Here is a 15,874-nt window from a genome sequence, read left to right on the forward strand (position 1 = left end):
ACAAGATGACGTCTTGATAAACGGAATGTTTGTATAGGGGTTCTATCTATCTATATCTAGGTATACATATAATAAATTTGTAGAAAGTCGGCGTCAGTACATTAGACATATTTGAGAAAAACTTTTACTAGGGGCTTTTATTAGCGTAATAGAACCCAAAACAACGATTTTTAGAATTATTGTCTGTTTGTCGGTTTGTCTGTTGTCTGTGCATTCGTACACGCTTTCGTTCGCTGTTCTTGACAAATTTTTATTGTTTTCGAATGGTATTAAAAATCGATACCAGAAGCATATATGTATACTTGTAGAGGCATGCATAAGCGGTGCATAGGTAGAATGCACGGTGCGCTTACTTAATGCCCTTTGCTTAAACTAATAACACACCCGGGACTTATCACGCTAAACAACGAGTAATAATTATTTATGAGTATATTGATACTCATAAAAGTCATAAACTACCCCGACGTTTCGGCCACATTGCGAACATTGGCTTCGGCGGCATCGGTTGTTTGTTAGCGTGCTAAGTCCCTCTAGCGTCCATAGAACCACGTTAAAAATTTCATCATGGACCTTTTATTAGTACGTAAGCTAATTTGCGCTATTTCTTGCACTGTTTTTACCTTTTTATTATTTGCTTGTCAACTGTACGACTCCGGCTAAGTATTCAGGATTTCACGCGCTGAGGAGCGTTGCAAGTCACGGACGCAGGTCGGGGTCGGCCGGAGGTGCTCCGGTAATGAACTTGTCCCGCGATTCGTCACGAATGTCCGACACTTCCTCTCCCATTATCACCGTGCCGGTCCGCATACGCTCGTCACATCTGTCATAGTAAAGCCTGTATAAGTTAGGTACTTTAGGTGTGGCCTGTGTCCTATTTCACGATGCTACAAGTTACAATTTACAGATAGGTACCTAGTCTCTTTTCAGTGCATATACTGTTAAACAAAAACCACCGCTTGTATGTAGCTTCGTGAAATAGGGCGTACCTATAATTACCTAAGGCTTTGATTACCTTATATTTAATCTTCTAAGTCTCAGTAACATAGATTGCTTAGTGTCTAAGAGTAGTCCTAGAGTTACGACTTTACCTATTTGTTGGAAAGCGATTAGGCACGGTCGATGTATATGAATTGCGTGTCTGGGTACCTTCTTCATCTTGCGCTCGGTCACCGGGGACACGTGGCAGGACCACTATCTACACAATAACGACAACCCTATGATTAGAGGAAAATAACCTGACAGAAGATAATAAGAATCCTAGAGAGGTGCTACTACCTTTCGTTGGAAATGTCATGTCGACATTCTATACATTTGTCAAAGAAATCGTCGTAACATCGATTGCGAAAAGTTTCCACCTTGGTACACGTTTCAGTTTCCTCGACTGTACTGTACCTACATAGGAACCAAACCAGCCCCATATTGTTGTTATTATGAATTTAAATGTTTTAAGTGGCTTTTCCTTCGGTATCGATCAAAATCCAAGTCAAAACACTTAAGCCGCCCCACGAACGGTGTGAAATTAACTTAAGTGGCCCGTATCTACGAAACTCCCTTTTAAAATCGGGCTAATATAACGGTACGTTCTAAGTAAAGATAGAAGTGAAGATAAGTTAATAAGATTATTATTATACCTCAGTTCGGGGTCGGGGACCGGCTTTTAGGGACGGAATGTTTCTGAAACCGTGTATAAAAAACGACTGGACCTCTGGGATCGGCCATTCCGCGTTTGGAGTGGGTGCGGGCATCTTCACTCCCGGATAACTTAACTAGTTCGATCAGCAGTCGCGTAGCTCCCTGACCCGTTCCCTGGATAGTTCAGGCTTTGATTTCGTCGTGAAAGTTTTGCTAATTATTTTAATATTTCGTATTTCTTTGTGATGTTTCCGGATATGACGCGAGCGGTAAGTGCTAATTAAATTTTACTTGACACCTACCGAAAGGAATTATTATTATCCGACTGCGAAGAAGGAGGGTTATTTTGGTTCTATGTTATTAGTACCAGTATTTTTAATATAAATAAATGCTTGCATCGTGTCGCGCCTGCCAAAACAAGCACATAGTATATAGTTTTATTTACTTCCGATTTGCTTGAATAAATTTGACTATATGTAACTGTTTGTAGATATGTACTTTCCTATGTGGCCATTAAAGAAAAATAGGTAGGTATTTTAATCGCTTGGATGTGTGCTAATATGTTATAGGAAAATTTAAATTTCGCCTATTTTCTATTTAATTCATTTTTCTGATCATAGGATCGTATCGTATGTTAACGTACTTTAATGAGAGTCAATTGTGCGGTATAAATTTTATTGAAAGGCAGTGGTCGGTCTGAATAGGAGCGCAGGAGCAGGTGCAAGTCATTCTACATAGAAGGCCACCATCGTTTTGTTAAGTTGTTGTTATATTTTGACACTTGCTGACAGATGGTATAGTACAAACATCTGAAGGTGTAAGTAAATTAATGTTTTAATCGAGGGAGGATTAGATATATTTTAAGTTGAATTCCAACAAACTATAGTGTTAGTTTTTAAATTCTTAGCGCTTGTTTACTGTTTGAGTAAAAAAAGGTTAGATTCATATTATCAAGTATAAAAATAGGTAGGTACCTACATGTATTATTACGCCTAAATTATAAATCAAAAATCACTTGCTTATTTATATCATCAATGGCAGTTATAGACTACCTACGACGTTCATAGGAAAAGAGTAAAAACAAACTGGCTGAACTGTTGCAATAGGTAGGTACAGTCACCAGCATTAATATCTGCCAGAGCGGAGCGTGCATAAATATCTGACACGTCCTTCCGGCCCTAGAAATAGAGTCGTATCTGATATTTATGCACGCTTGTTGTGTCAGATAATGGTGCTGGTGACTGTACCTAAAGATACCCAAGGCAATAAGACATAGTCGCATGTTGTATAGGTACAACCTCGTATAGGCGACTATGTGTAGCGTTATACCTACAGATTTACAAAAAAACCGGCCAAGTGCGAGTCGGTCTCGCTCACGAAGGGTTCCGTACCATTATCTATACAACATTAGACATAGACATTAGCAAAAAAACAAGTTTGTTGTACGGGAGCCCCCTTAAATTTTTATTTTTATTAAATTATAATTATAATTTTAAAGTGATTGTACAACTAAATATTCTGTGAATATTTCAAGCGTCTACCTGTTGCCGTTATTAATATCGAGCAAAAAACGGCAAAAAATCGCGTTTGTTGTATGGGAGCCCTCCTTAAACATTTATTTTATTCTGTTTTTAGTATTTATTGTTATAGCGGCCACAGTAATACATAATCTGTGAAAATTTCAAGTGTATTCCGGTTCAAGAGATAGAGCTCTGTAACAGACGGACGGACAGACACAGACAGCGGAGTCATAGTAATAGGGTTCCGTTGGCACCCTTTGGGTACGGAACCCTAAAAATGACTGGAATATATAAGGCAGGCGCAGGCCGCGGTTTCCCGCTAGCATAATATAAATTTACGACCCGGGACCGGGACCATTTAAAGATTATCCACGCACCGCCTCAAATCACTTTATAATGTTCTGGCAAATTACTGTTATTACAGGAAAATATCATAGTAACCTAATTCGACACAATAAAAACAACTTTGGGATATTATCTATTTCTTCCCTTATTCTGTTGTAAAGTTAATTACAAAATGAATATTTAAGGGGCTACCCGAGGTTTTCATCGATTTTCGTCAAGTTTTGAATCGTATTCCTACTTTTGCACTACAGATAGAATTATGAGTCAAATGGCTATCGGTTCTTCAATCTTTTATCTCCATTTTTGTCTACCGGATTTTGAATAAAAAAAAAATACTTAATTTTGTATGATTTTTTTGAACATATTGACGTACAAGATCTAACATATACTAAATCTATATATATATTTGGGTTCGTCTTTGATGTCTTTAAAAACGTGTCTAGGGTTTTCATTTGAAACTGCTTAATTAACACAAAAGTAATGGCCCGAAAACCACTTTTTGGCCTAAAATTGTTCAACTTTGATGCCAAATATCTCGAAGACAATGAACTTTGAAGTAAATATGGGATAAGTTCTATATTGCTCCAAGTCGTTGTTGTTAATATAACAAGCTACAAAAAACATTAACTAAGGAATTCAGATCGATGGTCATTAGGGCATGGGATCCCCCTTCAGTGACCTATGAAATACACGCAAAAACACATGTCGTTAAGTCATTGCATAGTAGGTACTTAGTTCAATATTTTCCCAATAAAATACCTACCGATTTTCTGTTTACCAATAGATAATAATGATGACGTATATTTTTTTGTCATTAAGATGAAACTAGGGTTAAATAATAAGCCTTATTGTTCAAACTAAACAATAACTTCAAAAGTTTATTGCGCAATGTTATTACTGACATAACAAAGAAATAAAATATTTTCAATGGGATCAAATAAACCGTTACAATAATGAGGGTTCCTATGGCAGGCTAGTTAACGTTGTTTCGCGAGGTTCGTTTTCGTTTGACATCTGTATATCTCACCCGTAAAGAATAAACTCATTACTGTTTGACATTATTTTGAGTCATCGTTCATCCACCATTACTTCTTATATTTCGTTTACTAGATTTTTCTTACCAAACATTGGATAAAAATTCCAAAACAGGCAAAAATGACGTCAAAGATTGACAAGTGACGGTTGATATTTTCGCAAATAACACTTCGATTTAAAAAAAGCTGCCGTTATATCGAAAAAAAATGTAACCTCTTTGTTATATAATTTTACTTAGCCAATTTTAGACCTAAGGTAGTACGAGTAAGTAGGTAAGTAGTAGGGTAAGGGTCGATACCTAGTTACTTATCTAACTTTGCTCTGTTTCTGCTCCAAAGTTAGAATTTGCCTGAACTGTAACACAGTCATCAAAAGTGCATAGGGATATTTTTGATCCCCAGATAGATTTGAACATTTTAATATTCAAACATCAAATTAGTCTAGGGATTATGAGTATCTCACCAAGACTTTTTGATGTGTGTATGAACATTCGAGTTAAAAACTCTTACAAGTTAGAACAAACAAATTACCTGCTTAGTATGTAGGTATATATAAACCCGCTCCAATGTACAGTCAAAAATAGAACCGTACTGAGAACCTCTCTCTTTTTTTAGTCAGTTAAAATGGATTACAGATGCATTTTAAACAAGTTCCAATTACTGTTTTGGTAATTGCGATCGCACTAACTGTGTTAAACGAGGATATGATTGACACATACGTTTATTTAAAGTATTCTAATTACAACAGAGACCATTAGAGGGTTAATAAACTACCTCTTCGTCATTAATCATAGACGTAATTATTCAAATTAACAATACGATCCTTTGAGTGTAATAAGCAAACATATAGTAATAAAGTTGTTGTTGTTGTTGATTTTTTTATGAAATGCTAGCTTTTGCCCGCGGCTCCGTCCGCGTGGTAGGTATTCGGTTATCGCGCGATGTTCACTCGGGAACTGCAGTGCATTTTTCCGGAATAAAAAGTAGCCTATGTCTATGTGTGTATCCGTCGCTCCGTTACGGCGTGAAAGACGGACAAACACAGAAACATACAAACACACTTTATAATATTAGTATGGATGGATAACTGTCCATACCCATGTGGTGTCGGGTTAGAATTACACCTCTCCATTTCTTCCGTGGATGTCGTAAGAGGCGACTGAGAATATAGGTAAAGGTATACCGTAGGCGACAGGCTAGCAACCTGTCAATATTGTAGCGTTATTATCAAACTTTAAAACCTAAAATTGCTAAAAGTGGCTCCGAAGCGGTAACGTTTCGTGTGCTCTGCCTTCCCCATTTGGGAATACAGGTGTGATGTTTGTGTGTGTCCATCCATTGGAGGACAAATTTGCCAGTGTCTAGTAGGTTTTGCCGTTGCGTAGTACGGTGAAAATATTCTAGAAAACGAAATATGAGAGGTAATGGTGGATGAGCGATGACAGCGCGAAGGCTAGTTATAAAGTTAAAACAAATGAAGTTTTGGTGTCCAATACGCCATCGACAAAATGATGTTTATTAACAAGGCACTCTAATAGCTTTACTTGTATCTATGTATAACACTTCTTATAGTCGTATCGTATTTGATACGAAACTTGACAATTATGTATGTAGGTCTGATATACATTTTCTAAATACTTAGTATAAGTAGGTACATATTATTATTTTTACTTCTCATGCTCTAAAAGAAGGTTATTAACCTCCTAAGTCCTCGTGTACTTTATAAAGGACTAATTAACACTAAGAATAACGGCCGAATGAACTTTAGAAAGTACAAATTGTACATTGAATAAAGAATTCTAAGAATTTTGAAATAATGTCAAAAATAACAAAGCAGGTCACCAACGTCTAGATCTTACACGCTAAGTTTGTTAAAAAATGTCAGGAGTGGTTAAAGCCTTACGAGGTGGGAGTAAAGTGAGTACTTTAGTCCCTAGGGAGTACAAGTAATACATTTTTTAATTTACTTTGAGTGACTTAGATAAACTTAAACAGCCAGTACTTGCTTAGTTTTTGGCATTTGGCCGATGCGATTTTGTTATATCTGTGTCTGGTTGGAAAAAAATACTTACCGCGAAAACTTTGAAATTGTTGTAGAGCGTAAACCATAAACGATTAAAATCAATTGATTATTCTCACAATATCGTCAAGTGATAGTGAAAATTATGATGTCGAGCAAAGAGTAAAATACATAATTGATAATCTTTTGTAGCCAAAATCTAGAAAGATTTATTTAAAAACCTATGAAAGTTTCACAGTAATGACTATTTTTTTCTCGCAATCGAAGTGAAAAATAGAGTTTTCATCTCGAGACTAAAAGTCAATATAAACCCTCGGATAAATAGACACCCTCGCTAAAGCTCGGGTGGCTAATCACTTCGGGTATATATTGGCTTATTTTAGTCCCTCGATAAAAAATATATTATGACGGTACATTGAAATAATATTTGTTTCCATCGTCTACCAAAATTATGGTAGGTATATGCGATATGGCATGATTGAAAAATAAAATAAATCAGTCCAAGAAAATTTAGGTGGTATACCTTTCGCCGCCTAACTTTGCCTAAAAGTTCATTGCCACGACTAGTACCACAAAAACTATAAAGGTATAATTCCAATCAAAGTCAAAGTCAAAATATCTTTATTCAATTTAGGCTAAAACAAGCACTTATGAATGAATAATTGAATAGGCATAAGTATACTGCTAAGCGATTCGAACACAATCCGGGAGTAACGTAAAGACATCGCATAAAAAATGTATCTCAAAAATGCGTCAAAACTGAGTATTAAGTAAACTTTTAGGCAGATTTATATGGCGTGATATATAACTTTTAAATTTGATCAAAATCGATACAGTTTAATTAAATAGAGATCACTAACTTAGCGTATATAGTCTCTATGAGACAATATGTAGTTAATACGACTCTATTTCCAACGTCGTGGTCTAACGTTCAGTTGTGAGTACAACCACAACTTAGAGACCCACTTAAAGGTTGAATATCTTTCATCTTATACCTACGCATGACAATCCTAATTTTTTTTGCAAAATGGACCTCAAAAATAATGATTGGCCACCATGGAACCTTAGAGTCGTAGCCACATAAAGCACCTATCCATATTACGGAAATGAAGACAATATTGCCATTTTCGAAAATACCCAATGGAATTTAGAGAAATCCTGGAATTCCATTTTTAAAAACTCAAAGTCAAAGCTTCTGCATTCGTACGCAATAATAATAAATCACTGACCATATACCTATTACTGATCTAATAACTTACTGATATAACTATCGCATTTATACCAATTTTTAAACAAGTTCCTATCAAATTATTAAGTCGATAAAGCCGAACTTTCAAATTGACAGACACGTCTTTATGCATTATTGTTTTATGCCATGCAAACGATTATCAACTCTAGGGTGGTAGACCACATATTTGGCTCATGGTACGAGTATTATTAGAATTGATAAAAACTAAAATATAAGCTAACATGAATAGATTTAATCAATTGTTTTCATGTTTACATGAGTTTGGAATTAGGAACTAGTAAAATTACAAACAGTTTCCTCCATTTATCCGTGTAGGAAAATGTACCACGCATTAATTAACAAATATAATTACCTAAAATACCTTTAAAGGAGCAATTCTTTTATATTTATTTATTTTGGGGATTTTGGAGACGGCTCTAATCATTTCGATGTAAATATTATAGAATGAGACAGTAATAAGACTAATAAGATCAGTAATAATACTAAAACTAGCACTAAAACTAAGTTACTTGGTGACACGACCGGACCCCAAAAAAGGCCTCCGTTCAGCATGTGTTGCCGCACTTTATGTGACACAATTGTCTATGTGGAGGTTTTCCGGGGAGAAAAATCGTTTCTAAAAATTCTTGTATGGAGACATTAATATCGCTTGTAAATAATTCACGAGAAATTTAATAGACACCTTATTCACGAGATGTACTGCAGTTAAATTATTTCATAAAAAATTTAAAAAGGATTTTCTTTTGTTTATCCGCCGCTACTCTATGTAATGTAATGATAGACGATATAGAGCAAATCGGATTATACCAATCAATTTGATATTATTTAATTTGTTCATTTGAATTTTTTTTTCATTGTTGCAGATGCGTTTTGTTGTAAGCTTGGCGCTAATTGCATCTTCAGATGCGTTTTTCTTGAAATGGGGCTCAGACACAACGTAAGTATTTATTTATGCGACTTAAAATAAGAGTTATGATTTATACCTATTAACTGGTACGTCTTGGCTAAAGCATCTCTTTCGGACTTCTGCAACTCCTAGTTTTTAGTTTTCCTGCTATTTATCTCATTGTTCTGTCTAATCATTTTGATTTTACATCCTTCATGAATCCATTGTGCTTTGATAAATTTATGTTGAGTGTTTTTTTCATGCTAAGCGATTTTTCTCTTGCGAACTTATCTAACTTGCGAATGTCTTCTCTTATTTAATCATTAATTTCTTTACAAGTGACTTTGTAATCGAATCAACTAGGCCAAGAAACATTGTTACATCTCATGAATCGGTAATAACTTTTGATGTTGCACAACGGTCCGTTATCAAAACTTTTATAATTGTTAACGCAAAATCAATAGAGTGTATCACACAATAGATATAGCGTACATACCTATTACCCGCTTATTTTCTGTTTGCCAATGCAATTAAGCTAGCTTGCAATTCCGGAACTGCGGATAATGCGGTACTTACGTTATACAATCATCTCTCTTGCTATTTGTTCAACTTTTTTTTCCGTGTTACCGTATCAAAAGCCCAGCTAATCGAACATTCTATTTAAAACCGCAGGGCCTCTCGTTTTGGTACCGGTTTTGGGAAGAAATAAACTAGACTGTGATCAATCGAGCGTAGTCTTATTAATCGATACCAAGATTGATAACCCCGTAAAATACCCAAACATTTGTTTGTTCTAGCAGACAGCCGTCTTCTCAGAAGTGGGTGCAGCAGATGTCGCCTAACATGTCTCCAGCATACCGGTACCAGTACTACTCGCCGTACGAGCCGCGCAAAGTGTACCAGATGGCCCCTCAGCAGTACCAGCCCGAAATAGCGATGCCCCAGAGCATGGCCCCGATCCCAATCAGCGTCCCCGCTGGAGCTAGTCTAACTCCTGTGTCACTTCAGCACGTCCAGCTAGTGCCTTGCATGTGCCCTGTCGCCCCAGAAGAAGCTGAGAAGCTACAGGAGCAAGTCGGCCCCGGGCCCTACCTGGCCCAAACCTATGCCCCTCAATCCTACCCCGTACCCCAACAGATGACCGTATCGGCCGCGGACAATACCAAAACCTCAACTAAGCAGTAGGGATTTTCGCGCACCGAATTCAATATTGCTTAAGAATCCCACCAAAAGATTATACGTTTCTTATTACTTAATTTATTTTTATTTATATGCATTCATAAACGAAGACTGATAGCGTAAGGGGAAACTTGTATGTTCATTTTTATTAATAAAGTAATTAATTAAAATTCATGAGGCTTTCATTTTTAGAGTAAAAAATATTTCTGTAATTTCATAATAAATGAACCAATTCATAGTCCATAACATGTAAAATTACATCGAATAAATTTATACTAGCCTTTGCCCGCGACTTCGTATGCGTAGATTTCGATATTTACACAATACACCATATCCGACTCCATAGAATTTTCGAAAAATCCTTTCAAACTGCGGATAAATATCAACTGAAAAACCTGAGGCCTTATTGCCTTACGTTTCTGATGATCGCAATCAAATGGCAGATTTCGCATACAAAAACTGTCATTTGATTGCGATCGGGAGTGTCAGAAACGTTAGGCGATACGGCCTCTGTTCACTAAGTTATTCACATCTATGTACCTATTATCTGGTAAAGGAATACGATTTTACATGCAGGAAGGGTAACGCGTATAAAATGCGAGCCCCAAATCATTTGACATTTACTCCGCAAACGACATGGAAAAATAATTTTAATTTTCCGAGTACCCCTCACCTTCGTGGTCATTATCAAGTACTTAAAGGAGGCGATACATATGAATATGAACGCGAATTACGATTAGGTATAATTCATGACCGAGTAAATTAATATTTTTCTATTATTTCGTAGTATATTAAATAATAATAATAGTGATGACATAAGGATCCGAGACGTGGTGCTTCACTATAGGTCTTATAAAAAAGCTCAGAGTTGCTCAGCTAGCAATGAAGAGAGCTATGCTTGAGGTTTCCTACGGGATCGAATCAGAAATGAGGAGACACGTAGAAGAACAAGGCCGGGTCACCGCCATAGCCAAGCGAATTAGCTCGTTGAAATGGCATTGGGCAGGCCATATAGCACGGAAAACAGATGGCCATTAAGGCCGTAAAGTTCTCGAGTTGAGACCGCGGATCGGCAAGCGCAGCGTGGGACGTCCACCAACGAGATGGACGGATGACCTGGTTAAAGACGCGAGTTCACGGTGGATGCAAGCCGTTGCCAAACAAAGCAACTGGACGTCTATGGAGGAGGCCTATGTCCAACAGTGGACGTCTTACGGCTGAGATGATGATGATTATGTTATGATATTAAATAATTATGCAATTATACGTGTGCTGATAAGTGTGTTGATTTTAGCACTACGTTACATTTTTAGTTAACTTGATTACTTAATGTTTACTCAGTTCCCCAAAAGATGGCACAGTGCAATGTGTGACAACTAATTTATTGTCAAAATACCATAAACAAAAACGTACGTACGTATTCAATCGTTATAATTTATTGTCGTTTAAGTTTGTTGTATTATTAAATCAATTATCCCATTAAATTTTGTGAATATCCGTATCCCCTCTTCTAATCGTAGAGTTAATTTGGGGTTGGGTCCTGAAAGCCTTACATGCATTTAGCCTTGGTACGAGTATTCAAAACGTCTTAGTAGTACACTGACCGAGTATGCAAAATGATTTGTTTATCTAATGCCATGATTATCTAATTTGTATGTTAAATTGTCTAAGTTTCAGGAATACTTAGCAAAACATCTAGGTAGTGAAATGCGCAAGAAGCCAGAATGACTCAATTGTGTAAGATCTTGATTGTATTAAATAGATTTACAAGGCCAGACCTGACCATTTACCTACTAAAACATTATGTATGACATTAAGTCGTTTTACAGCCAGGTCATTCCGTTTTACAGCCAAGGTTAAACGCAAGTAAGGCCTTCAGGACCCAACCCTTAATTTGGCAAAATCCTTCCTCAGTGGCGTATTCATGTCGCAACATATTAATTTCAGCGCCATCTGTTAGTTTAGCAGGGTACCTACTCGAAAGTCGATGAAAAAAAAAATTTGCACCTCCTTCCCTAAGTTAAACTTCCTAGGTAGTCTTTAGGGGTTGATTTTTTATAGCCTATAACCTGGCCGGGGATTTTCTCGACAGATTAGTAAAGTTTGCATTAAATCGGTTCAGCCATTTTCACGTGATGCCCGGTCAAATAAACAAATAAGTAAATAAGTAAGTAAATGGATGTTTCAAACCCGAAGACGATCAAGTGATTTTTACAAGCAAATTTATTTCCCATCTCCGCAAAAAAATATTTCACGTTACGTAATGTGTCGAAAAAACAAGTCCTTGCCTAAAGCAAGGTAAAGTAGGCGTTCATTGTTGGTATTTATTGGTACAGCCCAGACAACGTGCCGTGCGCACGCGCCTCTTTGCACGAATGCGCTGAGCCCAGACCCACTCGGAAATAGCGGGAAACAACATTACGCAAACACTTTCATTGTGTTTTCGATATCACTTGGATTGGACGATATCGACCATATAATCAAAACAAATAGGCAAGTTTACTAGTTTCACGCTCTACCTGTTACTATAAATTCGCACAACACCCATTGAAAAAATACATCATCAAATAAAATAAGAACGAGAGTCGATTATGGTAACCTCATTGATTGTATTAACAAGCGCAAACAGACGTGAAAGAAACGAAAGTAGATCAATGATATTTAGAACATCAGTCAGGGTTTTTAAAAACAGATCAATGTGTGATAGAGGCAGGATAATGGCACCTGTGGTCAGCCTCATAACGACTTTTTGAAGTTTGTAAAACAGTCATTTTTACAGGATTCGTCGGATAATGAAACGTAGTACATGATTGGATTAATTGTTTATTATAGTTTTTAAACATCATATGTCAAAAACAATCTCTTTATAAAATATATGTTTAAATTCAAGCAAAAAATTGCACTTTCGGCCAGTGGTCAGCATGAGATCAAAATGAGCATTATTTATATCACAATAAACGATATTATTTAGGTCTCTCTTATTTCTTATAGCTAAACTGTCAAAACTAAAAAAAAATCTCACCTGACCGAAATATTATTGCAAGCAACAATCACAGTAAGTACTGCAAAAATAAGTATTTGTGTTCTTATTTTCTAAAACTTAATCATAAAAACATCAATATTTATTTACTTATATGAAAATCAACAACATTAGTATGTATGCATACTTATATATTATGTAAATATTCCTCTCAAGTTTAATACACATAACACGAAAGAGAAATAGGTCACTAGCAAATCTACTAATAGTACCTATTTAGTAAAAACTATTCTTACAATCAAATAATCACAGTCATAATCTTCCTGTTTTTATATATATCAACTTTCTTATACATCAACAAACATATCTATTTTATACTCATATCTATCTAATCATCCGAACTGCTACTTGTATTTCAGATATTCATTATTTCCCGGTCATTCATTAATGTTTTTGTTATTTGGTTGGTTTAGGTAAAGTATTTTTTTGACACAATACGTATGTTTACTTGTGCTCGGGGAACCGGATGAAGATGTCGAAGGAACTCTAAACGTTCTACTAGACTCTTTTATCGGCATTCCGTTTCGTATGACTTCCATGGCGGAAGAGAGTTTCTCTGGAGGATACGTTGGTCTTGGCGGCATTTTGGGCTGAAAAATATACAGAATTATTTATCAAAAATTATTTACATAGGTACCTTCTCAATTACTGAAATACAAACTACCTAAATACATTTTATAACTATTTCAGGTAAAACTAAAATGTAGTCTACCGACGTCCTTAAAAATACTACCTAAATGGGTACAATCGAAGACACTGTTAACTGTATATTTACAAAGGAACATAAACCTTGTCGCAACGTATTAAAGTCTATGGGTGGTCAGTTAACAGTATCTTCGTTTGTACCCAGCTACGAGTAGATCGGGGCTGAATACTGGATCGGCAACATATAGTGGCCAGCCGCGTAAAAATAAAATGTTTAATGCGGCTGACCACTGAGTTTATTGAGGAATATGAAAGAACATGCCTTACTAAATTTGAAAATTTTAATGTAACGGTTCTAATGACCGCCTTTTCTTGCAATTTTAAAAATAGTTCAAGAACCCAGTGACCAGCTCCGGGGGCCGACCATTGGATCTTTTATAAAAAGTAGTACCCAATGGTCAGCCCCCACAATTTTAAAATTGCAAGAAAAGGCGGTCATTAGAACCGTTACATTTAAATTTTCAATGTTTCATGTGGGACACTTGACACCAATTGACCTAGTCCCAAACTAAGCAAAGCTTGTACTATGGATATTAGGCAACGAATAAACATACTTATATAGATAAATACATACTTAAATACATATAAAACATCCAAGACCCGAAAACAAACATTCGTATTATTCGTTTTTTTTTCATTATTCATACAAATATCTGCCCCGGCCGGAAATCGAACCTGGGACCTCAAACTTCGTAGTCAGGTTCTCTAACCATTTGGCCATCCTGTCGTCAAAAATTAATAGTCTAGGGTGTAATAATTAATAGTCTAGGGTGCAGTCTAATGGTCCAAAAATGTATACTTACCATAAAAGGGACATTCGTTACTTTGGGACACTTTAAAATTACAGTTTTACTCACGCCAAAAGGATAACGTAACTTTAAAGAAAATACAATCGAATTCATTGATAACCTCCTTCTTGAATGATTCCAGTCAAGTGCATCACGTTAAATAATTAGAACGATATAATTGCTATTTTCCCTAACTTATTATGCGTGTACTCGTATTGTGCAATTCCTCTGATATAAATCATATCATGTTGTTTTGCCCACGCCTGTTGCGTAATCGATTACAGTAAGCTTTGTTTATTCGTAAGCCGTGATTTCGTTCCATTACCACGTCGGAGAATGTTACGCAAACTAGCGGGAACTTGGTGTCCGAAGTAAGTGGCTGTGACGGATGGAGCAAGCCTGCGGAACCACTGCCAACTACGCGCGACCTTAATTTCTACAGTTGTTAATATTGGGTCCATATCGACTCTCATAGTTGTCACAATTAATAATGTAATTTTTGTCATATGTATAGTTTTTCTTAACTTTTTTCCCCTAAATACATAAATTGTTATAAAACAAACCTAACCTAACCTAACCTATAGAGTTCTACAAGATAATCATTTAACAATTTTAAAAAAATATGGTTTCGACGGAGAGAGAATTATGTTATGAATAACAAAAATGACCTAGGTACATTATAAATTGCGAAAATTATAAGTACGCGCACTGGTTATCTTCTTAATTATATATATAAAAATGAATCCCTATTTCCCTTGGTCACGGCATCACGCGTGAACGGCTGGACCGATTTCGCTATTCTTTTTTTTGTGTTTGCTATTGTCAGGAGAAGGTTCTTATTAAAGAAGATTTAGAAGATTAAAAAAAACCACACCGGGGGCGAAGCCGCGGGCACCAGCTAGTATTAAATAACTGAAAACTTGAAAGTAGTTTTGTTCAGAATATGTAGTAGAATAATTATAGCTTACACTTTACTTAAAAGCAGGTTATGTTTTTTAATACCTTTTTTCTGTGCACAATCTAAAAGTTACAAATGCAACATACGCCAATTACAAGTCCACATCCCGTAACATATATATGTAATACGCAATGTCTTAGCCATGTCGTGTAGCATGATTATTTACATAATTTATGTAATACCGACTGACAGTAGGTACCTATTGATTTTCTTCTAAAAAGTACAAAATACTAGTGTAGAGTTATAGAAATCCAATAGAGTTACTGACCTAATAAGATGCATGTAGAATTTCAATTAAGTAGATGAGATTAACCGTTGAAGAGTTCCGTCCTGCGGAGATAATTTTGGCTAGAACACCAGAATTTTACTACCAGATTATTGTATTGTTACCGGATTTACATAAGTAAATTTTTAAACCACAATTTACATCAGATTCCCTGGAGGATTGGTTGAGTTTTACTTTGGGATGCAACCTGCAATACGCTAGGGTACAAACTTCACACTTCTATGGTACAACA

General features: G+C 36.1%; 1 protein-coding gene across 2 annotated transcripts; it reads left to right on the forward strand.

Moving 5' to 3' along the window:
• The first annotated feature begins 1,726 nt into the window (after window positions 1-1,726).
• On the forward strand, window positions 1,727-10,037 carry LOC141439762 (uncharacterized). 2 transcript variants are annotated; one of them, XM_074104133.1, is made up of 3 exons: window positions 1,727-1,901; window positions 8,664-8,737; window positions 9,484-10,037. In XM_074104133.1, the coding sequence occupies exons 1-3, from the start codon at window positions 1,878-1,880 to the stop codon at window positions 9,869-9,871; spliced, it is 486 nt and encodes a 161-aa protein (XP_073960234.1). In that variant the 5' UTR covers window positions 1,727-1,877; the 3' UTR covers window positions 9,872-10,037. The 2 variants fall into 2 exon arrangements, with proteins under 2 accessions (XP_073960234.1, XP_073960240.1); XM_074104139.1 differs by having other exon boundaries at window positions 9,487-10,037.
• The last annotated feature ends 5,837 nt before the right edge of the window (window positions 10,038-15,874 follow it).

This window comes from Choristoneura fumiferana, chromosome Z, assembly GCF_025370935.1.
Source record: "Choristoneura fumiferana chromosome Z, NRCan_CFum_1, whole genome shotgun sequence".
NCBI classification, from domain to species: domain Eukaryota; kingdom Metazoa; phylum Arthropoda; class Insecta; order Lepidoptera; family Tortricidae; genus Choristoneura; species Choristoneura fumiferana.